Below are 24505 nucleotides of genomic sequence, written 5' to 3'. Positions count from 1 at the left end.
AATCACCGTAAATTCGAGATGGCAGAAAGGCGTCCCCGCCTGGAGCCCCGGGCGATCGCTCACTCCGAGCAGCGTCGCCCAGCGGGCAGAGGCGGCGGGTGTGCTCCCGTGCCTCCTTCCCTTCCCGCAGCACTTGGCGCGCGCAAGCTGCCACCTCCCGGGGCGGCCGGGGGAACTCAGCCGGCGCTGGGAGGCGGGGGCCGCGGTCGAGGGGCGCCGCTATTGGCTGACCGGGCGGGGGAGGAGGGGCGGGGAGACCGTGATTGGCGGGGACCCGAGCTGAAGGGGGCGGGGCCGTTATATCAGAAGAGTCCCTGTCGCGGCGCAGGCAGTTGAGCTGCTGGAGTGCGGCGCCACCGCGGAGGACAGGGGGAGCTGGCGGGCAGCGGGTGAGGGGGTGGCGGGGACGCGAGTGGCGGCCGCGGGGCGCAGGACAAGGGTCCGCAGAGCTGCAGCCTTCGAGGGCCAGCCCTCTCCGAGTCCGGGGCTGGGTCCCAGCCGTGACAAGGCGGCAGCCCTGCGCACACCAAAGAGAAGGCGGCTGTGGCGGCAGCGGCAGCGGCAGCCCCAGCCATGCTGTGTTATGTGACGAGGCCGGACGCGGTGCTGATGGAGGTGGAGGTGGAGGCGAAAGCCAACGGCGAGGACTGCCTCAACCAGGTGAGGGCGAGGGGCAAGAGGGGGCCCCGGAGGGTCCTGCGAGACCGAGGGGCCTCGCAGCGAAGCCTGGCACCCTGGCGCGCCGCCTACTAGGGGCCGGGAGGCACTGCGGCTGCAGCCGGGGAGGAGCGCGTCCCCTCCTCTCCACGGGCGTGGGGCGCGCGGTCTCCTCCTGGCGTGCGTGGGGTGCGCGGAGAAAGCGTGCAGCGGGGGTCCCCAGCGCTGAGGGCCTGGCGCAGCCCGCAGCCAGGATCCACCCCCCAGCCCCCCATCATCCCCCCAGTCCAGCACTTTCCCGGAAGAAGGCGGCTCCGCACACCTGCGGCAGGTATGTGCGTGATACCGCCTGTCGGGTCCCCGCGGCGCCTGGCAGTGCCACCCGCGTGCCAGGATGGAATGGAGTGACTCGAAGCAGTCTCGGGCCCCAGGGGTTCTTGGCAGATAAGCCGGGCCCTTGTCTCACGCTGCTTCTCAGGCTGCTGCTCTCAAATGCACCGTTCACCTGCATCTCCGGGTTTGCGGGGGACGGGAGGAATAGGTTTGGGTCATCTACTGCTCGGTTGTTTTTAAGCATGTGGTTCCTTAAGAATGAGGGAGATCGGTGCCAAATAGCGCATAGGTGGTATGGCAGACAGCAAATGTGATCCCAGGAAAACGCTATACCCTCAACCCCTCTAGCTCTGAGATGTTTGGGAAACCGCTTGTGAAGCTTAGCTGACACTTGTGGCGTGTTGCCTCAATGTGTTTGATTTTTGGAGTCCAGATGGTTAAAATTGCCCAGATAATAAGTCGCCAAAAATCAGCTGTGCAGAGTATGCTGGTGGAGGGAATTCCGGTCATTGGAATGAGACGGAAAATACCCTGTAGTTTTCCCTCCTCATCTTTTGGAAGGCTACTTTTGAGGACTCTTTTTTTCTCTATTGCAATTGGTCATGCCCTAGATGTTAAAAGGAATTATGAGTCTCCATACTATAGGTCGTAGTTTGGTGTCGTTGGAGCCGTAGAACTTTGTTTTTCCAGTTTAGATCAGGAATTGTAACACTACTGAACTTTGTAAAAAGTACCAGCAGTCGGCCTCCGGGAGTCGTTGGGTTTGCTTTGACATGTACCATTTGCTCATCCAGGCTGCATTCCTTTTTGTTTTAGGTGTGCAGGCGACTGGGAATCATAGAAGTTGATTATTTTGGACTGCAGTTTACGGGTAGCAAAGGTGAAAGTTTATGGCTAAACCTGAGGAACCGGATCTCCCAGCAGATGGATGGGCTAGCCCCTTACAGGCTTAAACTGAGAGTCAAGTTCTTCGTGGAGCCTCATCTCATCTTACAGGAGCAGACTAGGTAAAGTGAGCTAAAATAAACCACTGTCAAATAGACCTTTGGTTCCCTTTAGAAGGGCCGCCGCACCTTCCCAGAGATACTCACAGGCAAGTTTGTTTTGATGCGGAGTTCCATCTTAACTTACGTTTTCCATGCCAGTCCTTTTGTTGAGGTGAAGAGGGAGCTACCTACTTGGTCCGAGTGCATTTTCCAATTCATTTTTTAGTTTTTCTTGTCTTTACAAACTTGATGGGTGAGCAGAGTTGAATTCTTAGGAACACTTCAGATAAGTGCTACCCCAGAAAAAAAAAGAAAGAAAAACCACCTGACCCGACTGACTGACTTCCTGATAGCATCATCTAATGCCCGATAGTAACCTCTGCCTCAGCAGTGTTACTATAGGTCATTGCAGACTGTTCTAACAGAAAGCAGGAAACAGTTCCTCTTGGGTTACTTAAACTTGGTCAGTTTCTTCAGCCTAGTGTCAGATTACAGTGTGCAGCCAAGAGTTCTGTTTGACTTCATGCAGAATTTTTAAAGTTTTTAAGTTTCTTGAAAATGTAATTTCATGAACTCTTCTGAGGCTGCTGTAACTGAATTCCAACCCACAGATACGTTACACAGGATTGGTGAGTTTAGATTGAATTTATCTCTCTACGTTGTAAAACACCACCAGCAGTGGTAGACAACTGAAGCATGTAGTCTCATTTTTCACACAAAGTATGTTCTCCCCTGGACTCACTCTAATACTTTTCTCAAGAACGAGCCAAACTAGGAAATTGATATTTAATATTTATTGAAAGGCAGGAGACTTCAATCTTACAGTGGCATATAAAAAATTAAAAAGGAAAACAGCTACTTTAAAGACATAGCAAACTTTGGATCTAAGTTCTAATGCTTTTCATAATTCTTTGGCTGAGAAATATGCCATGCATGTGAAAAATGTGATTCTAAAAATTTTAAGTAATGATGAAGGAGCGTTATCCTTTAACAGTTTTTTACATGACATTTGCTTGTTTGTTTTACCCAAGGAGTGATAAAAACTCATTTTGAAAAACTATTCATTTGAATTTGAAATCTCCACTTTGCCTTGTAATCGAGCTTTAAAGGTTGAGGCAGATGTTTAATTTTGTTTCTGAATGAAGATGGTATATTGAATTCTTGGTACTCCTGAAAATATCTTGCAAAATATTCAAGTGATTGCATGCTTCAGGATGTTTTAGCTGTCTGTATTAATCAGAATAGGCTTTTAAAAATGATTATTTAAAGCTGATTTGTGAAAGCTTTGTGCTTCACTGTCATAACTTGCAGTCGAATACAAGATATAACACAACATACTGGAATTTTCATTGTGTAGTCCTATTATGATTTTGTAATTATTTCAAGATCTCTAGATGCAACCCAGTTTTGATGGCACAAATTTATTTTTTAAATCTTCAGAAGCTTGAAGTACCAAATAACTGCATTTAAACAATGGCTGCAGTGATAATAGCATAATACATTTGTTGTATTCAGACTTTATAGTTGACTAGTAGATGGTCTCTACCTGTGCTTTCCTGTAATTGGATTAGTAACTATTATCAAATCAATTTTATTCATGTAAGAAATAGGGACATTTTATGAATTATAACTCAAATCAAATTTCCTGTCTTGGTTTCTCCTTTATTGATTCAATGGACTTGGACTCTTGAGATTCATAATAGTACTCAAAGAATGTACATACCTAGTTCAACTAGGTAATTTTAATTGATTTTAATTCCTTTTTGAAATTGCATTGAAAAGTTAGTGTGGCCTTAACTTTTAACTTGCTTTTAATATATTGGTGAATTTTACTTGGTTTTGTGGGGTTGGCTGAAATACATAACTGACACTTAAGTTTTAGTAACTAAAGTGATTTGTAATTAGCATTTATACCTCTTAATTAGGACATCAGAAGCTGTACTGGATCCAGTTTACAATTAGCATTGTTTTTGCATGCATGAAACTATAGAACAAAAATACTTATATTTACAAATGCTAGCAAATGAAGCTGGTTCATAAACTTCTTTGATGTTTAATTATTTGTTGTAAAATACTTACATAAAATGCCATGAATATACAATAGGTCTGTTTATGTAGTGAGTAAATTTAGCTTTGACAATCCAGTTATGAGAGGTGATTTTTTTACTCTTTTCTAAATCATGAGAGTGCATGTAGTATAGTACACTGAAAGTGTCTAGACAGTTTATTAAATGGTGCTGAAATATCCTGGCAGAGTTGTCCTCTGGGGACAATCAAGGTAGCCAAGTTGGGGAGGGCAGTTAACATATTAGTTCATATCAGATTAGGGAGGCCCTTGTGAGAATGATGGGCAGGAAGGCCTGTTTGTCAAAGGACAGCACCAGGGAACCAGGCAGAAGCCCTGTATTGTAGTTTCAGCTCTGCCACCAACTACCAGCCATCCAGACTGCCATGGGCCCAGCTCTGCATCCTACTTGAAAGCCCCTGAAGAGATGGTTTCTAAATTTCTCTTAGCAATAACTTTTTTCATTGCTTTCGTGTCCTCTTTATATTATTTTCCTTAATGTTTTCCTAAATATGTGTCTCCGAAAACAGAAAAAGCACATCAAGTGTTTGTTTGCTTAGAATGGTAGGTAGAGTTCTGATTTGGCCTAATTTTAGATTTGATTCTTCTATCTAGATTATGCTTTGCTCTTGAATATGAACCTCAAATGTAAAAGGAGAGTCTTACTTTTCAGCTGGCATATTTCAGCGATGGAGACAGCAGGCATTTTCAGCAGATGTTTGTGATGCCATGGAATAAAATGAATAGTGAAACAAATTAATGTATTCTGGAAGTAGATCTGAAATAATAATCATCTTGGAAATTCTTGCCCTTCAAAGGCTTTGAGTTTACTGCAATTCTGACTGGATTTTGTCAACATTTTCAAAACCAGAGATTAGAGAAGTATATGCTTCATCTTCACAATGGTAATTATACCATCCACTGCCAATAAAAATCTGTGTTTTTTTTCCTGACTTAGCCACGTTTTAGCAGAGCTCTGAAGTCTTTGCTAGGAGATGTTTTGCTTAGGTAAGGCTCACCAACACATGGATTCTCTTTTCCAGAAAACAACCCCAGTCCAAGAGCTCTGTGAGTCCCAAACTAAATGTTCACAGAAATGCTATAATCCTGGATGTTAAATTTCATCCAGATTTCAATGATGCCAGCAGTGATGAGTTTGACTCTGACTCGTCCCTTGTTAAATCTGTCCTATTCTGACCTCAGCTCCATCCTCAGCCCTTGGGAAAGCCTTCTCTAGCCTTGCTTGGGAGACTAAACTCCCCCAGGACATCATGTATCTTTCCTTTACGGCATTTAATGAGCTTATAATACTACATATACTTATGTGGCAATTTGTTTATTATCAGTCACTCTAATAACCTAAACTCCATTAAACAGAAAGCTGATCAACGTTGTATTCCCAGAATCTAATAATAAGTGGCTGTTGCATATTTGTTGAATCATCGAATTAAGAACTTGGAAGTAAACAAAAATGGAGTTAACTGATATAAATTTTCCTAACAGATGTTGAGATGTTTTTCACTTTGCTTCTATAAACTGAAAAGTTGAGAGTATCTCAAAGAAACCTCACCATTTAAAAAATGTTTTATAGTGATTATTTTCTACTTGAACTTAACTTAGAGCTTCCTCACATTCTTTTGCTTCCTTTCTTTCACCCCCTCTACCCCATCCTAGACCATGTGTTTATTGTGGCTATTAGTTCTTTCCTAAAAGAAACTACCACTTATCTGGGCCATCTATGAAGGTCAGATAGTTTTCAAGTTATAGCATCACTTTAACTGCAACCCATTTATAGTCCTAAGTACATATTAACTAGGTATTTCCGTCTTCCAACAAAAATCATTTTTAGATGTGGAAATCTAGGAAAGATTGCATGCCCAAACACAAAATAGGCCCTGGAAAGTAAAAACAGTAAAAGCAGCCATGTGGTTATTTCCAAAGAAAGTATTTAATCAAATTTTGAATTTCTGATTTAATTTTTTCTTTTGTTAAGGCTATAGGATGTTTGTGTTATTATATGTGTTTATTTCAGCCAAGGAACACCTGTCTGGGTACCTTTAGGCCCTTTTTGACTTTCTGGTGCTTATATATTTGTATGAAATATTCAAAGAAGGTTTTTAAAATGTCATTTAAAATTAAATCTGAGCATTTAGAAGGCACCTAGGGTCAGACTCAGGGTGACCAGTGTTGAGCAGCTGTAGGGACACTGGGTGTGTTTCCTCTGAATGGTGTCCCACTGTGGCCTGTTCCCAGCCCTCTTCTGTACCAGCAGCAGGACCTAGCAAGTAACTCAGGATGTAAAAAGATGATGAGGTCTGAAAATTCCTGAACCTTCCCGGCCTCATGGAATAAATGTACCAAAAGGCATTCCTGGCTAATCTAGATTGTTGAGAAAGAGATTGTAGTTAACACTTTTAGATTTCAGGACTGCCTAGATTGGTGTTTGCCTAGGATAGGTATCTACTGTGAGTGAACAAGCACATTTTTTTAGAAGTGCAGATTTTCTGCTTTCAATTCGAAGTGTTCTTCTGGTGTGGGTTGTGATCACTTTTGAAGTTGGAAATTTTCTCAGCTGCTGCCCTCCACATCTTTTAACCGCTTTAGAGCAGGAACACTTTCATCAGCGATTCTCGTTTTGTACTTTCGGCTTTGAAAAGGATCTCCTTAAGCCTACGTAGAGGCCTAACTTGGTAATTATTTGGCTGTGACAAGTTTCTCAGTGGCACGCCCTCCAGGAAGTAGATAGATGTGGTGGTTCATGTTAGATATGGCTAGTTATTTGAATCCTTGACCCTAAGGGATTTTTACTAGTATTTCTTTATTAAGTTCTTATGAAAATTTTCAAACATACAGGAAAATTGGAGATTTTTTACAGGGAACACCTATATATGTACACACTATATATGTGCACACACACACACTATATATGTACACTATCTATATGTACACTATATATTCTATATAGTGTATATATACTATATATCTACTTCAGTATGTATTACATATTCATCCATTTATCAGTCCTCCACCCACCCATCAATCTGTCTTACTTTTTAGATGCATTTCAAAATAAGTTGTATATAAGTATGTTTCGCCCTAAATACTTCAGCATGCATAACATTAACTAGAACTCAATGTTTGCAGTTTTTTCTTTTGATGTAAAATTTATGTAAATCCTAATTGCACCATTTAATGATTTTTGACAAACGGCTGTGCTTGTTTAAATAAAACTGCTATCAAAATTTAAAACATCCTCACTCCAGAAAGTTCCCTCAAGCCCTTCTGCAGTCAACCCCTCCCCTTCTTCCCCACCCCCGTCCGCCGCCTGCCACACCTCTGTCATGTGTTCTTCTACCAGAGATGAGCTATGCCTGTGCAGCTTTATCTATATGGAATCTTGTGGTATGCACTCTTTGATGTCTGGCTTCTTTTGTTCATCACAGATTTTTCGAGATCCATCCACATTGTCGTACGTATCAGTGGTTGGTTCTTTTATATTGCTGGATAGTATTCCATTGAATGACTCTAGTGTTTGTTTATCCATACTCCTAATAATGAACACCTGTTTTCCAGCTAGTATGAATAAAGCTGCCATAAACATTCTAGTATGTACCTTTTTTTTTTTGTAGACACATATTTTCATTTCTCTTGAATAAATAAATACCTAAGAGTAGAATAGCTGGGTCATGGAGTAAGTAATCATTTCATTTTATAGCTGCCAGACCTTTTCCCAAAGCTATTTGGCAATTGTGCTATTCTGTACTCCCAGCAAGAATGTAAGAGTCGAGTTCCTCCACATACCTGCCAGCTTTCTGGTGGGTGTGTAGTGGTAGAGTGTTGTGGTTTTAATTTGCATTTCTCTGACAATTAATATTAAACACTGGTTCATGTTTTTATTGGCCTTTCATGTATCTTTTTCAAAGTATCCAAGTCATTTACTCATTTTTGTTGTTTGCCTTTTTTTTTTTTTTTTTTTTTTTGAGTTGTACAAATTCTTCATGTACCCTAGATACCAGTCCTTTGTCAGATACATGTTTTGTAAATGTATTTCCTCCTGTGGCTTACCTGTTTTTCTGGTGCCTTTTATGGGTAGAAGTTTTTAATTCTGGTGAAGCCTAATTGATCCACTTTCTTCTTTTGTGATTTTTGCTGTGTCCTGAGAAACCTTTGCTACCTGGAAGTCATGAAGATACTCTTACGTTTAGTTTTTAAAGCGTTACGATTTTAGCTTTTACATTTAGGCCCATGATCCATCTTGAACTGACTTGTGTTTTACTGAAATGAAAGATACAAAACAGAAAACTCTCATAGCAATTCTGTTGTGATTTGAGAGTTTTTAAATATAACTTGGCAGTCAAAGTTTGGTTTAAAATAAACTGTGGTTAGGTGACTCACTGGACTGAAGCGGGCTGACTGATGATGACAGTGGCTTCTGACAAGGGGAGAGCAGAACCAGCCATTACTCCCTATGGCTAGAGTCAGCCGTGGCTTTCCAGGAGAAATACAGTTCAATTATTGGTAATTGAGAGTTTGAAAAAAAAAATAGCCACTTAACTGTTTTAAAGATGTAGGTTAGTTCTTAAATTTTGAGTTTAATAATGAATCTGGATATAGTTATTTTACATTTGTCATTAAAAGCTCTTCAAAATGGTGTAATTGGTGAGGTCACTGGAGGGCAGTAACTGAGAGGGATCCTCTGTGATGCGCAGATCAATAGCTTCCAATTGGTTTGCAGGAAGTTCTGCTTTGATTCCTCGATAATTGCTTTATGAGACAAGCCAGTGTTTAGAGGAAAGTTCTCTGATTACAACTCTTAAAAGATAAATGATCTAACTTCATTCCTTAGCACTGTAAGAAGGAATTAATTTTTAAAAGAGAGAAAATTTGAAGTACTTTGAAGGAAAAATACAGTAAGAATATGTGATTCATTTTTAAAATTAAAATTTGGCATATCCTCACATTCACTCCATTAAAAAAAAAATCGTCCATAATGCTCAGTAAATGTTAATTCATTTGTGCCCATGATGCCAGGACATGAGTTAGCCGTAATCTTATGCCTGGGGCCCCAAAATGTGATCTATGTATTAAAAATGTCAGTTTTCTCAGTAGCTGGGTGAAACTTAGAGTCATGAATTAGAAGGTATAACCCGAAGAATGTTTAAAAGGTGCAGTTCGAGCTTAATTTGTGCTCATAGGACATATTCATGGACATTTGCTTAAGACAAAGAAAACAGTTTTTTCCAAAGGCTTTCTTTCTGTTTGTGATTCTAGGATGTAGCCTATATTGAATTGAATACATCATCTACTTTTGATCTTTAGTGCAAGAGCATTCACTGCAGGCACAACTTCTTTGACCTCTTCTGCTTGTTTTGATATGATTGGTAACCTTTCGCCTACTTTACAAAAAAAAAAAAAAAGAGGGGGCAAAACCCAGGAGCCCAGATAGTTACAATCCAGATGGTTTGAGAGGAAAATACTAAGAGAAAATACTTGATTCAAAACCACCCATAAATATTGAGCCATCATTGAAGTTCTTGTTAGAAACGTATCTCTGAGCTCTGCTGTCCTCTGTCTTGGAAAGAGCCTGTTAGAGTGCTGACCTTTGCTACTAGTACTCCGTCATACTGTTCTCCTGGAGAACATAAACTTGTCACCCAAAAGCTAGATTGTGGCTGGAGTTATTTTGATGGGATATGTCTCTTCATTCTAAAAGGCTATATGTCCATCTAAAAAGGAACTCTCAGACATGTTTACCCTATAACCCCAGCTTAGGGCTGGGCACAGAGGCAATGCAAGACAAATATTTATTGACTGGAAATGAAAAGGTTGCTTTATAGCCATGAAACTGCAAAATGCAGGAAGGGCCTATCAGAAAGCTGACATTGACAGTAAGGAGAAGGATCTTTCATGCTTATCAGGCATCCTCTGCAGTCCAGGCTAGAATGTGGAGTATGTCCAAAAGGTCAGTCATCCCCCTTGCTAGACCTTTTCTTAAATTCTGGCCCATATGCTGAGAAGGATCAGTGGTGCTCTCAGGCTGCCTGCCACCTGTTTACATTCTGTTACTGCTTCTTTGCCTTTGATTTTGGCCACTGTCTCTCCAGAAGTGTAGGCATGGACAGGTTGCAAAAAGACGGGGAATTGATTCAAAACTCTTCTTACTATTTAGTAAAGCAGGAGCTAGTCTCTAACTTTAGACTTGAAAAATAAGTTAAAAGTCACTTTTGCCTGTAATCCCAGCACTTTGGGAGGCCGAGGTAGGAAGATCACAAGGTCAGGAGATTGAAACCATCCTGGCTAACACGGTGAAACCCTGTCTCTACTAAAAATACAAAAATTAGACGGGCATGGTGGTGGGTACCTGTAGTCCCAGCTACTCAGGAGGCTGAGGCAGGAGAATCGCTTGAACCTGGGAAGTGGAGGTTGCAGTGAGCCGAGATCATGCCACTGCACTCCAGCCTGGGTGACAGAGCAAGACACCATCTCAAAAAAAAAAAAAAAAAAAAAAAGACGCCACTTTTACATAAGCAGTAATTAAACTAAGAAGACTTAGTTTGTGGCAATATTCTTCAAATCTTTCAGAGCATAATTTCTTCTTTAACATAAGCATAGATACAGATTTTAGTTTCCTAACAGCACGCCTCCACCACAGTTGAATACAGAGATGGGTACATTCACCAAGATGACGTTTATCAAATGGTCATCTAAGAAACCTTTTGAGGCCTGCAACAGTGTGGTAAACCATGGCTTGCTGAGAATGCTAGATCTCAGTCCTCAGAGAGCTATTTTACAGCAAGTTATTTTTGTGGTGATTCCTTTGCCCCAATGGGGGCTCCCTTCTCAGTTTAGCAGTATGTCAGAAATACTTTAAAGATTAGCAGATGTTTGGGTTAATAAAAAGCATGTTTATCTTCTTTCAGGCTATTACACATTCTTACTATGATTTCTTTACAGGGACTTTGAAAAAAGAAAAAAACTGTAGTATTTGGCAGTTTCATCATTTTAAATATTTCTTTATCATTACAGAATGCACAAAACATTGAATTTAAACACTTCTTAGTGAAAATAAGATTAATGGCTCTTGTCAGCCAGACATTTTAGACTCTAAGCGTAGCACTTCCTTAGATTTGTAGCCTCACTGTCTCCTCTTAGCTGATTCTTACTCGCTCATGTTCCTCTCCTGGAATGTCAGACACAGATATATTATAAACAGAAGCAGTGTTAGGGACGTCGCACCTGGCCAAAGTTATAATTCATTTGTTAATGGGAGGAATATTGTGGCAATGTTAACCTTGTTTGAGAGGTTATGACAAGTCATCAAAGGAAGGTTAAAACTTCACATTGGCCAGGGACACATGTTATAACTGAGGCCAATCTGTCTACAGCAGTTTAGATGCTCTTCAGAGTTTTGGGCAGTGTGACGAGTATCTGAATTTTACAGGAGTTTTTAAGTGTGGCATACCTTTTAGTAAATGTATAGTATTGTATACAACTAGGAGAGGCTCAAGCAGGATGAAACTAAGGCTGGAAAGTAAACTAATCACACATAATATGCAGTTTTATGTACATTTTTGGAGCGCTCTGATGTTCGAGGCACTTAAGAAGTCATATATAATATACATGTTATGTCAAATACTGTAGTAGAGGAATAGAGGATTTGCATGTGATACAGACCAATGGGTATCCAAGCAAGGGGACAGAAAGAATGGCCATCAGGACAGAGGGAGCAGCAAGACCAGAGACACCATGGCATGAACATGCTTCCTGGATTTTCCAGAGAGGAACTGTTCCCTCTCCTGGGGCATAGCAGCTGCAGGGAATGACAGGAGACGTGGCTGGAAAGCTGGGGCCAGATGGCGGAGACTCCTCAGCTCCACGTTAATGACGTGCTCCCTTGGCAAGCCGTACAGATCCCTTGAAGGATTTTGAGCAGAGAAATGACAAGTTTACACTAGAAACAAGCAGCATGGAAGGTAGGCTGCCTGCATGGAGTCTGGAGGAGGAGAGCAGCTCAGAGAATAGCGTAAATTCTTCCTGCAAGTAGTATTGAGGAGGTACAAACAGGAGCATAGAACTGGATTTAAATAGTTTTCAGAGACAAGAAAGTCAAGTGAAATTGGACAGAGTCCAAAGTCAGTCTGTGGTCTCCATTGGGAGAAAAGGGCTTTGGAAAGAATATATGGAGTTTGGTTTTGAATGAGCTGAAATTGAGGTAGTGAAGAATATCCAGGTGGTGAAGCCTATAGGAGATTGGACATTTTTCCTGTGATTCTTAGGAGAGAAGCTGGCACTGAGACTAGAGATAGGGGTATCATTTGAATAAAGGTGAGAATTTTGTCTTTATGTATAGGGTTCCTTAAGATTCTATGAGAATCTATGTCAAGATACATTTTTTCTGATTAAAATAATTTATTTTAAAACACTATAATGCAGAAATGTGTATGTGTAATTATTTTGTTTTGTAGCCTTAATGTTACCAAACTTGTATTAAATAAGTTTATCTTGTTTTTGAGTCACAACTTTTATTCCAAAGAAACTCAGTTCTTACTTTGATTTTGTCTTAATACTGATGGTTTTTTTTTTAAAGTTCTTTAATGTTAAGCATTTTCAGTGTGACTTTTTAAATTGCTCTCCTTAAAAGTGACTGTGGAATTGCTAAGTAGGCTGAGATTGATGTCAGGTTATCCCCAAGCGTAACCTCACTCTCACCTTGCTCTGCAGGCATATCTTTTTCTTGCACATCAAGGAGTCCCTCTTGGCAGGCCACCTTTTGTGTTCCCCAGAGCAGGCAGTGGAACTCAGTGCCCTCCTGGCCCAGACCAAGTTTGGAGACTACAACCAGAACACTGCCAAGTATAACTATGAGGAGCTGTGTGCCAAGGAGCTCTCCTCTGCCACCTTGAACAGGTGAGGCTGCCATCAGGGCGACTGCTTATATTCATAGAGCTATCAAATGTATGAGCATTTCCAGAAGAAGATGAATCTGTGGTACATACACATAATTCATGAGGTTAAGACTGGGCCATTGCCCAATTTAACCAAGTATTTTTTAAAAATTTGTTAGCCTTTTACTTGAAAAATATATAAACACAATATGAAATGCTATATAATGAGAATTTTTTAAATCTCTGCCTTTAAGTACAAATCTCCTAAAATAAAAAAATCTATTACGTATATTGGTGTTTTCTTCATCCCAGCAAGAATTAAACCAGGAGATCTAATAGGCATTTTAGTTATCTATTCCTGAATAACAAGTTACCCCAAATCTTAGTGGCTCAAAACAACAAAAATTGTCTCACAGTTCTGTAGGTCAGAAATCTGGCCATGTCTTGGCTGGGTCCCCTGGCTCATGAGACAGTAGTCAAGCTGCAGGTGGAACTCTGTCTCATCTGAAGGCTCAACAGAGGGTGGCCTCCATGCCAAGTTGACTCCTGTGGTTTGTTGGCCTGCCTCCTTCCCTGGCTACAGGGGCCTCAGGGGTCAGCTTTATACTTATAAACTATATGTGGACAAATGCATGAGACTTTCCAATATGTACATTTGACTTATGTATATTTTTAGAGACTTTCCATAATTCTTCAATTCATCACCCATCCAGCATCCCCAAAGTGTTTTTACCAAGTATTTAATAGTTGAGATCCCAGTGTCTTAGAGGTTTTTTACAGTAAGTTCGCTAAATACATGAAACATCAGTAATACATAAGTTTTAAGCTGTTGTGATTCATCAGTGTTAGTATATTTCACTTGTGAAGACTACATGGGTTTATCTCTAAAGTTAATATCTGTATACTTAATTCTCTGTCCTCTTGGTGTCCTCCAGCATTGTTGCAAAACATAAGGAATTAGAGGGGACCAGCCAGGCTTCAGCTGAATACCAAGTTTTGCAGATTGTGTCGGCAATGGAAAACTATGGCATAGAATGGCATTCTGTGAGGGATAGCGAAGGGCAGAAACTGCTCATTGGGGTTGGACCTGAAGGAATCTCAATTTGTAAAGATGACTTTAGCCCAATTAATAGGTAAGCCAAGACTTAACTTTTTTTGACCTAAGCATGTGTATACATCTGTAGCTCTCAACATAATAGAAAGTAGGAAGGGATTTACTCGACAGTCAGCTCTTAGGAATGAAATATTTCATTTTGGCATGTATATTAATTTTATTCAGGCCTGAATAACCATTTTAAATGTTACTCAAGGTATACAATGTGACAGAGTTAACATTTTCCAAATAACCCATTCACTGCCATAAAAAACTTGTTTTCACCTCTAGACATGCATGTGTACACACCCAGCACTTGCTCCTACACTTCCCTCCACATATGCCCAACTGCTTTTCACTGTATCTTTATGACGAGGCAGCATCATGGTGATGTGATAGCCCCAGAGGAAGCGTCTGATTTTTCTCCTAGGTCATGAGCAAATGGGGATCCCACAAAAGCACACACATGGTGAAGAATCAGTCCTTCTAGATCTGCTTTCTTTTCTCTTCCCGTCTCTTAGGATAGCTTATCCTGTGGTGCAGATGGCCACCCAGTCAGGAAAGAATGTATATTTGACGGTCACCAAGGAGTCTGGGAACAGCATTGTGCTCTTGTTTAAAATGATCAGCACCAGGGCGGCCAGCGGGCTCTACAGAGCGATAACAGAGACGCACGCGTTCTACAGGCACGTATCTCATGTGCTTGGTCACCTCAGCACCGCAGTTCTAAGGTTTTTAGGTGACAGCCAGGTTTCTACAGTTCCTTGGATTGTTGTGTCAATGAGTCTAGTACAGAATTTAGGAAATTCTGAACATTTTGTTTCTGCAGTAGCAGTGGAGTCCTTGTTAATGTAGTCTTGTTTTACCCACAGAAGGTGCATGTGTGTGAGCCACACAAACACATTCTCTGCTTGCCTCCTACCATATTTTCTTATGCCGTTAATCTAGACACAAAGTGTGTTAGGAGATTTCTACGCCTATTTAATCAATACAACAACCCTAAGAGGTTAAGTATTATTACCCTAATGTTAAAGATGAGGGAACTGGGAGAATAAATATTTACTTAGTCTAGCACTCAGGTTCAAAGCCAAGTTTGACTACCCTAAAGGTAACCCTGAGTGGGTGGGCCTGCTCCACTGCCCAGGAGAAGGATAGCACAGGTCATCTTTTCTTTCTGGCAGAGCTGCTATCCTGAATCCTCACTGTGTACGAAAGGATTTTTTAATAACAATATTGATCCCCTCATTTCAGAGGGTACTTTGAAGCCAAGTTGTGATTGGACTCAGGTATTTGGACAATTAAAGTTAAGAAATTTAAGTCGTAGGCATCTTTAAACTTTTTTTATGTTAAAATAGATATACAACTTGTGAAACAGAATGGAATATTTGTAGACATTTCTAACATAAAAGCCAAGACTTCAAGGCAGATGCCCTTTTTCTTCCATAAGCAACTTGACTCGGTAGCATCTGTCCTGCGGAGGAGGTATGTGCTCACTGCCCTCTGTATTTACTGCTTTATGGAAACCATAACGTTAGGAGACGTTAGGGAAACAGGTGTAATCACTGAGGATATCTGCCAGATGTAAAACTGGAAGGACTTACTTTCATACGTGCAGACAAGAATATGAAACATCTGCTTGTTCTTGTTGACAACAGCTAATAAGGGGGCTGCTGGGCTCTTTGGTGTTAAAGTAGATGTTCAATCTTGCCTTGCAGGTGTGACACAGTGACCAGCGCCGTCATGATGCAGTATAGCCGTGACTTGAAGGGCCACTTGGCATCTCTGTTTCTGAATGAAAACATTAACCTTGGCAAGAAATATGTCTTTGATATTAAAAGAACATCAAAGGAGGTGTATGACCATGCCAGGAGGGCTCTGTACAATGCTGGCGTTGTGGACCTCGTTTCAAGAAGCAACCAGAGCCCTTCACACTCGCCTCTGAAGTCCTCAGAAAGCAGCATGAACTGCAGCAGCTGTGAGGGCCTCAGCTGCCAGCAGACCCGGGCACTGCAGGAGAAGCTGCGCAAGCTGAAGGAAGCCATGCTGTGCATGGTGTGCTGCGAGGAGGAGATCAACTCCACCTTCTGTCCCTGTGGCCATACTGTGTGCTGTGAGAGCTGCGCCACCCAGCTACAGGTAGGGGAGTCAGCTGCCCACTTTTGCCTGCAGCCTCACCTATCCCTCCTGTTAATGGGGAGTAGGAGCCAGGTACTGGCTTGCTCGTGCACCGACGGGAAATGCCCATCTTCACCCGGAAACGGTCTTTGTACTTGGTGACCTAAAAGGTATCGACCTTTAGAAACATTTTAGATGAGTGTACTATTTTCAACAACATAATTACTCCAAATTATACAGTGTTTTCAAGTTCTGAAAATGAGGCTCAGATTCCTGGGTAACGTACCTAGTTAGCAGCTGACCTGAGGACTAGAATCCAGGCCTCCTGAGGCCTGGCCCAGGGCTGCTTCCTCTATTTCAAGTTGCCTCCCTTTTTCTGACACTTAGGAGGATGGTCTTTATTACTTAAGATATTTGGGAAAGAGGCCAGGCGCGGTGGCTCAAGCCTGTAATCCCAGCACTTTGGGAGGCCGAGACGGGCAGATCACGAGGTCAGGAGATCGAGACCATCCTGGCTAACCCGGTGAAACCCCATCTCTACTAAAAAATACAAAAAAAAACTAGCCAGGCGAGGTGGCGGTTGCCTGTAGTCCCAGCTACTGGAGAGGCTGAGGCAGGAGAATGGCGTAAACTCGGGAGGCGGAGCTTGCAGTGAGCTGAGATCCGGCCACTGCACTGCAGCCTGGATGACAGAGCGAGACTCCGTCTCAAAAAAAAAAAAAAAAAAAAAAAAAGATATTTGGGAAAGAATACTTCTCAATTATCCATGGATGGATTGTTGACTCTGTGATATTAGTGATTAATTTCCTTTTATGATTGCAAATGCCTCAAGGGCATATGGGTTGACTGTTATTTATTAGCAAGTCAAACTAATTTTAATATTAACAACAATAAAAAGAGAACTCACATATAGTTTTCTTCCTTTCTTGCATGAAGAAGAATTTTAAATTTCCTCTTATAATAAGTTTTTTCAATTTGTTTTTATTTCTCAGGTGTTTGCCAGATGTCACTATGGTTTTATGTAAAACTGATCCTAAATAATACTTAGTCCTTCAGAAGCTGCTAATTTCAGAGCTAATAAGACCAAACAACCCCTGTGTCCTTTCCCCAGAAGCAGTCATAGGCTTGTCTTTTTCTGCCCACCCAGTCCAACTCTCATCCGTAAGTCTCTCCTGAGGGCTGATGATGGGCACGGACTTTCTGAGAAGTCAGCCAGGAATGTGGAGCTGCCACCTACGGCGAGGAGCAGAGCCACCCTCCCTGGCCATGCGGGGATCAGCCCAGAAATGTTGGCCTGACTCAGTCAGCTGAGCTAAGGACACACAATTTCAAGAAGGGTCTGCTGCATTGCTGCCTGAAGTGTTATAGTCTACTCACGTAGAGACCACACTCTGCACAGAAAGATGCCTTCAGTAATTGCTTTACTCAATGTACTTTGTTTAGTGTTTGACTAAAAATATAATTAATTTCCTTCAGTTTATACTCTTTCATAATATTTATGTTTAAGCCCTTGTAAAGTATAAACTTTCAAACTTGTGAGACAGCAAAGATCTCTATCATTTGAAAGCTAGAAATCACTGTGATCACAATTGATTTAGAAAATTAAATGCACTAGAGACCGGGGGTGCACGCAGAGACACAGGACCCCACCAAGGCTTGCATGCTAACAGAGACTGTTGGCTTTTCTTTTCCAGTCATGTCCCGTCTGCAGGTCGCATGTGGAGCACGTCCAGCACGTCTATCTGCCAACCCACACCAGTCTTCTCAATCTGACTGTAATCTAATCTGTTGTGCTTTTATTGGACTTGCCATGTTTCCATGAACTGCACTATTATAAACTATAAAAATGATAGATTGTGGAGAAAGTAATTACTCCAACACCCATCTGCCACGCGATGTTAAAAAAAAAAAAAAAAGGAAGAAAAATAACACAGCTACTCCTCACTGCAAAAACATATCCATGTGTAGAATCAACAACTGCAGTGGTGGGGACCAGGAGGAGCTCTGGGACGCAGACACGTTCCTTGGATGTTGATTTTTTTTATGATCAAGTAAAAGAATAGGTAAAGTCTTTGATGTCAGTGAAGTGGCAACATAGCCAAAAAGTTGGGTACCTTTTAGGAAATGACGTTGTAAGTCTCCTTAATGTATCCCGAGGTAAGTTTCCTACTGGCAGCAGATTTTGTAAGAATTACTTTTAAGAATTTCGTTCTTTTTGTATGGTCATGGAGCTCCAACCATTTTTAATAGGAAAGTTTTCCGTAAGTCGTCGTTTTAATGTCATTTCTGTCTTTATAACTTGATCAAGAATGATTGGAAGGCAAACAGATTTACAAATCAATTCTGTGACTTTTAAAAAGTTGAAGATGTCAGATCTAAACCAGTGTGGCTAGTAAAAAGCAGCTCACTCAATGTGGGTGGCTCCCTATTCCTTTATGCTCCCTCTATCCCTACCCCCACAAGGCTTTCGATTATAAAATACTACCAATTTTGTTATAAGATTACTGTGGAGTAGTCAAGGACTCCCCGGGCCTTCTGCGCTGGTGGAATATTTTATTTCGGACTGAAAACAGAGAGCACTCTCCTTGGGAAGGGAAAGCAGAGCTTGCTGAGTGAGAGACGGAGCCTCATGGTGTACAACTGAGGGTAGTTAACTCATCACTTCTCCCAAGCACTCGATCCAGCTTCACCCACTGGTGTTGCTTTCCTTGAACTGTCAAGCCTTTTATAGCCTTACCATAAGTATTTAGATATTGTGTCCTTTTCTGTGTTTTGTTTTTCTTTGGGGGTGGGGGTGGGGGGAGGTTTTGTTGTAAAGTAACTGCTTAAGTATTAACTTTGGGTTGTCCCCTCTGTATGTTTCAAAGGGGTTTTGGTTCTTTTTGCTTCTGTATTCTTAAACATGTTTTCCACTCCCACTTGGGCATTTTGGAAGCTGGTCAGCTAGCAGGTTTTCTGGGATGTCGGGAGACCTAGATGACCTTATCGGGTGCAATACTAGCTGAGGTAAAGCTAGAAACCTACACTGTCACTTTACTGAGATTTCTGAGTATACTTTTCATATTGCCTTAATGTAGCAGTAATGTGTGTATGCATTTGTTTCTTTGCACAGACATTTTGTCAGATATTAAAACTCTACTTTTTTATGGCACATATTAGCATATAAGCCTTTATTCCAAGAGGTATTTATTTTTTCACTTGTAAAAAAATAATGTTTCCACGTAAAGAACTCTGTTATATCCTAGAGGACTCTGTCTTTTTATATTCAGGATAATAAAGACTTTAAAGCAAACATGGATGTGTGTATTGTCATAGTTATTGTCATTTAAGCCAGTTTTATTTCATTTCAAAGAAATAAGCAAGGGGTAACATCACAGTTGGTATCTAATTTGCTCCTACCTGGAATTTTTTTTTTTTTTTAATAATTTCAGTGCTCTACAAATTCAGAGAAACTTCTCTAGTAACAAACTATAGAAATGATCCTTGAGAGTATAGTCTTCCTTTTTTTTCAAGAAAATTTGAAAATATTTAGGGTATTGGTTCTAATGGAGCTCACTTCACCTAGTTACTCTCTTATTTATGTTTTTGGGTGGCTGGGTTGTAATGTAGTAGAAAATGGGGTCATGTACATAAGCAGATGAAAAGAAAAAATTAGGAAAAGTATTGGAAGCTATTGGAGAAGGAAGGAAGTGGCAAAGTTGGAAGTTAACAATTAAAAAACCCAGCTGGTGCTTGTGCTGCTGGTGTGTGGCCCGCTCAAGACAGGGGAGTGGCCTAGGTCACAGCAGTAAGGGCCTCGGGCTACAGAAGCTCGGACTGTATTCCCGCAGGACTGCTGGTCTACTCTTGCTAGGCCCTAACTGCTCTATGCTTGCCAGTGCATGGTCATCTGTTTCTTCAGAAATACATTTTGGAGTAAAGAATATTGTATATAATATATATAAGTGATCATTATCTGTAGCAATTGGAGGAAGTAAATTTATTTTGTTTAATTGGAGGCGGGGGATTTGTTTTTACTGTGCCTATAACCTAAGTCAATCTTCCATTAATTTCTAGGAATTAACTCATTTGTTCATTCAACACTGGAAATTTAACAGTCATCAAGACATAAATGATTCTGGATGCCTGTATCATGTACTTAGCCTGTAACATGTACTTTTGTCTCTGCATGGAAGTTAGATAATATTCAGAATCCAAGAATATTGGCATCAGGCATACCAGTCTTAAAATGCTAGCCAGGTTGATGGAGGGATGGATGGATGACAGGCCGACAAATAGATAAGATTACATATCGTTCACCCCACTAGACCATATGGATGCCTTAAGCTCAGTGACTAACATGAAAACCACTATATTACATGGTGGCATCATAGAACTAGAAGGGAAGTGCAGTGGAGGCACAAGAGGCAGGGATTCATTCTGCTTAGGAGCCAAGGGTAAAGGTGCTTCACAAAAAAGATCACTGAGTAGAGCGTTGACATTCTAGTTGGAAAAAGAAAGTGCATAGCCCATGCCAGGGCTGGAGCGCAGACTGCTGGGGCTGGCCCACCCCCTGCATGTCAGTGAAGTGGTAAGAAATTGGGCTCTGAAGGAACATGTGAAGTAGAGTCACAGTGGTGGGGAATCTTGAATTCCTGGTTTAACGTGGACATGGTTCTCCACTGCCTTCAGAACAAGGAACTTTTGGGACAGGGGTGGCAATCAGATCTGGTTCTTGCACAGAGAAGGGGTCCAAGAGTAGGAAGAGAACAGTGGCAGAGAACTCAATTTTGACCATCTGTCAACATGAAAAAAATGAGACAGTCAAAATACTTTAGAAATATGGTCAGCATTACCGAGAGAGACAGGTCATACGAAAATCCTGTTTCTGGCTTGGAATAGATAGCCTTTAATGGAGAGACAAAAAAGGGAGCAAGTCCTGAACGTAGAAAGGAAATTGCAACAGGGTTTGGCCACGCATTTGAGATGCCTGGTGATGGGCAAACCTGGAGGCAGTTGAAAGTTTGGGTTGGAACTTCCAGAGGATGAAGATAAAGAGAAACATGTAGTGGCCATTACATTTCATTGATATTTGAAGTCATGACGACTTAGAAGTCATCTATAGGAGTGTGAAAGGGGGGAAAGAATGAAGCTGAGTGTGTGTCAAGGACCCACATCTAAAGGACCCACATCTAAAGTGAACAGTGAGACTATGAAGGTATTTGAGAAAGAACCGGCAATGGGATAGGGATAACGAGGGGCAGAAAGCTAAGCCAGGAGGCAGCTGCAAAGAGGCGGTCAGCTGTGTTAGGACTGCTGCAGGGTCAAGGAGGGGGAGTACCAAGAAAGCCATAACATGTGGCAATATGAGGAAGTGTCAGGGCTTAAGAAAGAGTGGGTGCATGTCCAGAAGTGAGGGGATACTACAAGGTTACCAGATTGCAGTGTGCCATGTTGGTGTGCTGCACCCATGAACTCGTCATTTACATTAGGTATATCTCCTAATGCTATCCCTCTCCCCTCCCCCTACCCCACAACAGGCCCCGGTGTGTGATGTTCCCCTTCCAAGCATGCACCACTGTAGTACATAGGAGAGGCCCTCCTCTCCTCTATGCCTACCCAGGGCCTCCCGTTTAAAACACAAAATCAATGTTCTCACTCATAGGTGGGAACTGAACAATGATTTTGTGCTTTAAATGCGAGGCCCTGGGTAGGCATAGAGGAGAAGAGGGTCCCTCCTATGTACTACAGTGGTGCATGCTTGTAGTCCCAGCTTCTCAGAGGCTGAGACGAAAGGATTGCTTAAGACCAGGAGCTCAAGAAGCGAGGGTGAACGAAGATTCAGCTAAGGGGACAAGAGAGGAATAAATGAAGAGCCGGGATCTTTGGAACACTGGAGAAACTGAAGACTCAACAGGCTGATCTGCCAAAGGTAAAATTTACAGGACTTGAACAAAAGCATTCTTTGGTCTTTTTATTAAGGGTTTCAAAAATCAGTGATGAAACTAGAGAGTTATTCGCATCCTACCCCATTCCAGTATGTTTACTGTATATTTATCTTGTCACAAGATGAGCTCATGCAACGCTGGGAAGTTCTGGGGGGAGGTTCCCCTTACCTCTGCCATTGAACACCAAGTATCAGAAGCCCCACAAGAGAGCACACATGGGTAAACGCATTAGCTCTTTGAAGAACAACATGAGAAAAAAGGTATGCCCTGTAGAACAGAAGTGTGGGGAAATTTCCAAACACAAGCATTAAAGAAAGTGCAGCGGTGGTTCACGCCTGTAACCCCAGCACTTTGGGAGGTCGAGGCAGGTGGATCATGAGGTCAGAAGATCGAGACCATCCTGGCTAACACAGTGAAACCCCGTCTCTACTAAAAAAATACAAAAAATCAGCCAGGCATGGTGGCGGGCGCCTGTAGTCCCGGCAACTTGGGAGGCTGAGGCAGGAGAATGGTGTGAACCCGAGAGGCGGAGCTTGCAGTGAGCCGAGAACTCGCCACTGCACTCCAGACTGGGCAACAGAGCGAGACTCAGTTTCAAAAACAAAAAGTGCATGCACACGTCACTGCATTTGCATGCGTGCCTGAAGAAGGAGGGATCCAGGGATGTTGGTGTGTTTAGAGAGCCAAGAATAAATTAGGAAAGTTGAAATTTTTAATACCGTCTGACCAAGCGATGGGGAAAGGTACCTAAGTGGAATTTAAGCACAATCCAAATTTAAGACAAAAACACAATCATTCTTGTCTTTCTCACTACTTATCACATTGAGTGCCTTCTCATAGACATTCCAAAACATTGAAAATTACTTTTATTCATATCTGCAGAATCTTCTTGAAATTCATTTATTTAAAAACTGCAGGATATTAAAGAGTTAGCCCTATGCCTCTTCAAAACAAAGCTATGTCAGGACCACACAAATGATACAGATTGAACAGACCTCAAAGAAAAAATACGCTTTAAGCAAAAGCTAAACATCTGTTGTTCATAAAGCTTGCCATAGTGCTAAGGGCAAGAAAAACTTAAAGGGGTAAGCTCTTTTTTCTATCAAGGAGCGATTCTTCTAGTTGAGGAGAAGGTATCTATGTGAAACAAAAAGATAAGCAGTTCTAAAACCAAAACTAATGAATATATAGATATATGTGTATTATATATGTATTCTTATATGAAGGGGTGCCAGTGAATGGGGGAGCACTTTTTAAAGTGGGTAAGTTGTTCTTTGTCTTGAAGTAAGTACAGGATTTGGACTGATGGAAAGGGAAAGCATGAGAATGCAAAAGAGCCCACAGGCGAGGAGTAAAGGATATGAGAGAGGACAGCAGTAGAGCCAGTTCATGAAGAGACGTGACTGCTGGAATAAAGATTTCAGCTTTGCTTTGATGCGTGCGTAAAAGCTACAGTAAGGTGTTTATATGTTTGATTCATGTGGGCTTTTATTCCTTAACTTGGGCATTGATTTACTAATTCAGCAAGTGCAGTGCACATTACATACCTAGAATACATCAGGCTCTCTGTTAGGGCTAGGGCAGTGGTTCTGGATCAGGGGCAATATTGGCCCCCAGGAAGCACTGAGCACTGTCTGGAGATGTTCTTCAAGGGTCGCAATGCGGGTAGGTGGCTACTAGCATTTAGTGGGTAGAGGGCCCGAATGCTGCTAAACCTCCTACAATGCACAGAATAACACCCCCCACAGCAAAGAATATTGAAATTTCCAGCCCCAAACATCAATATTGCTGCTGTTGAGAAACCCTGGGCTGCATGGTACAGGTATCTGAGATGTAGTTCTTACCTGCTCTGGGAATCCAAGGGCAGTTGAGGCTGTAAACTAATAATTCCACTCTAGTAAGTTCCCACAATCGAAGCAGGTATCAGGTACTATGGAAGAGCAGAAGATGCCACTCGCTCTGCTTCAGGTTGGAAGGTGTCCTGGAGGAAAGTTGCATTGGACAGGAGTCTTGGAAGGTGAGCCAGAGCTTGCCAGGTAGGGAAGGTGGGTGGAAGGAGCCAGTTCAAAAATGTAGCATATTTGGGGGCCAGTGGGCAGTTTGGCATGACTGAAATACAGCGTATGTGGTTGGATGGGTTGGGATGAAATAATGGGAGATGGGGTTGGGAAGTTAGGTTGGGGTCTTATCCAGGAAGGTGCTAGAGGCCCTGGTAACCCCTACTCCCAGCCCTACTGATAAGGTCAGTGTCTACAAAGATCATAAAAGGGAATCAAGAAGTGCTGGCTTCCTCAGTTCTGTTCACTGCACTCTTGTCTCTTGTCCATAGATCTTACTTCCTAGCCTGGGCTCTGCCGAGCATGTGTCCTCTGAGTTTTTAGTAAAGTAAAGGGAATAGCAAAATAAAACCATTGCTAGTAATGTACCCTAGAGATGGAAGCTGT

The 24505-nt window shown here is 41.9% G+C and overlaps 1 protein-coding gene and 1 pseudogene across 4 annotated transcripts; one reads left to right on the top strand and one right to left on the bottom strand.

Moving 5' to 3' along the window:
- The first annotated feature begins 330 nt into the window (after window positions 1-330).
- On the top strand, window positions 331-19426 carry MYLIP (myosin regulatory light chain interacting protein). 4 transcript variants are annotated; one of them, XM_065544383.1, is made up of 7 exons: window positions 331-660; window positions 1807-1997; window positions 12763-12948; window positions 13862-14059; window positions 14541-14705; window positions 15735-16155; window positions 17829-19426. In XM_065544383.1, exons 1-7 carry the CDS (start codon window positions 574-576, stop codon window positions 17916-17918), a joined length of 1338 nt encoding a protein of 445 aa, XP_065400455.1. In that variant the 5' UTR covers window positions 331-573; the 3' UTR covers window positions 17919-19426. The 4 variants fall into 4 exon arrangements, with proteins under 4 accessions (XP_065400455.1, XP_073894927.1, XP_065400456.1 ...); XM_074038826.1 differs by lacking the exon at window positions 1807-1997; XM_065544384.1 differs by lacking the exon at window positions 14541-14705.
- A 126-nt stretch (window positions 19427-19552) lies between these two features.
- On the bottom strand, window positions 19553-19633 carry LOC123573299 (small nucleolar RNA U3; annotated as a pseudogene).
- Between the last annotated feature and the right edge of the window lie 4872 nt (window positions 19634-24505).

This window comes from Macaca fascicularis, chromosome 4 (assembly GCF_037993035.2).
Source record: "Macaca fascicularis isolate 582-1 chromosome 4, T2T-MFA8v1.1".
Taxonomy (NCBI): Eukaryota; Metazoa; Chordata; class Mammalia; order Primates; family Cercopithecidae; genus Macaca; species Macaca fascicularis.
The sequence above is the reverse complement of the archived record's forward strand: the minus strand, read 5'-3'. Positions and strand labels throughout refer to the sequence as shown.

What these genes read in the sequence shown, in the direction of transcription:
- MYLIP (XM_065544383.1), top strand. Translation starts at nt 574, where the DNA reads ATGCTGTGTTATGTGACGAGGCCGGACGCGGTGCTGATGGAGGTGGAG. An exon ending in ATCTTACAGGAGCAGACTAG is followed by an intron (nt 1,998 to 12,762) that starts GTAAAGTGAGCT and finishes CTTGCTCTGCAG; the next exon opens with GCATATCTTTTTCTTGCACA. An exon ending in GCTGCGCCACCCAGCTACAG is followed by an intron (nt 16,156 to 17,828) that starts GTAGGGGAGTCA and finishes TTTCTTTTCCAG; the next exon opens with TCATGTCCCGTCTGCAGGTC.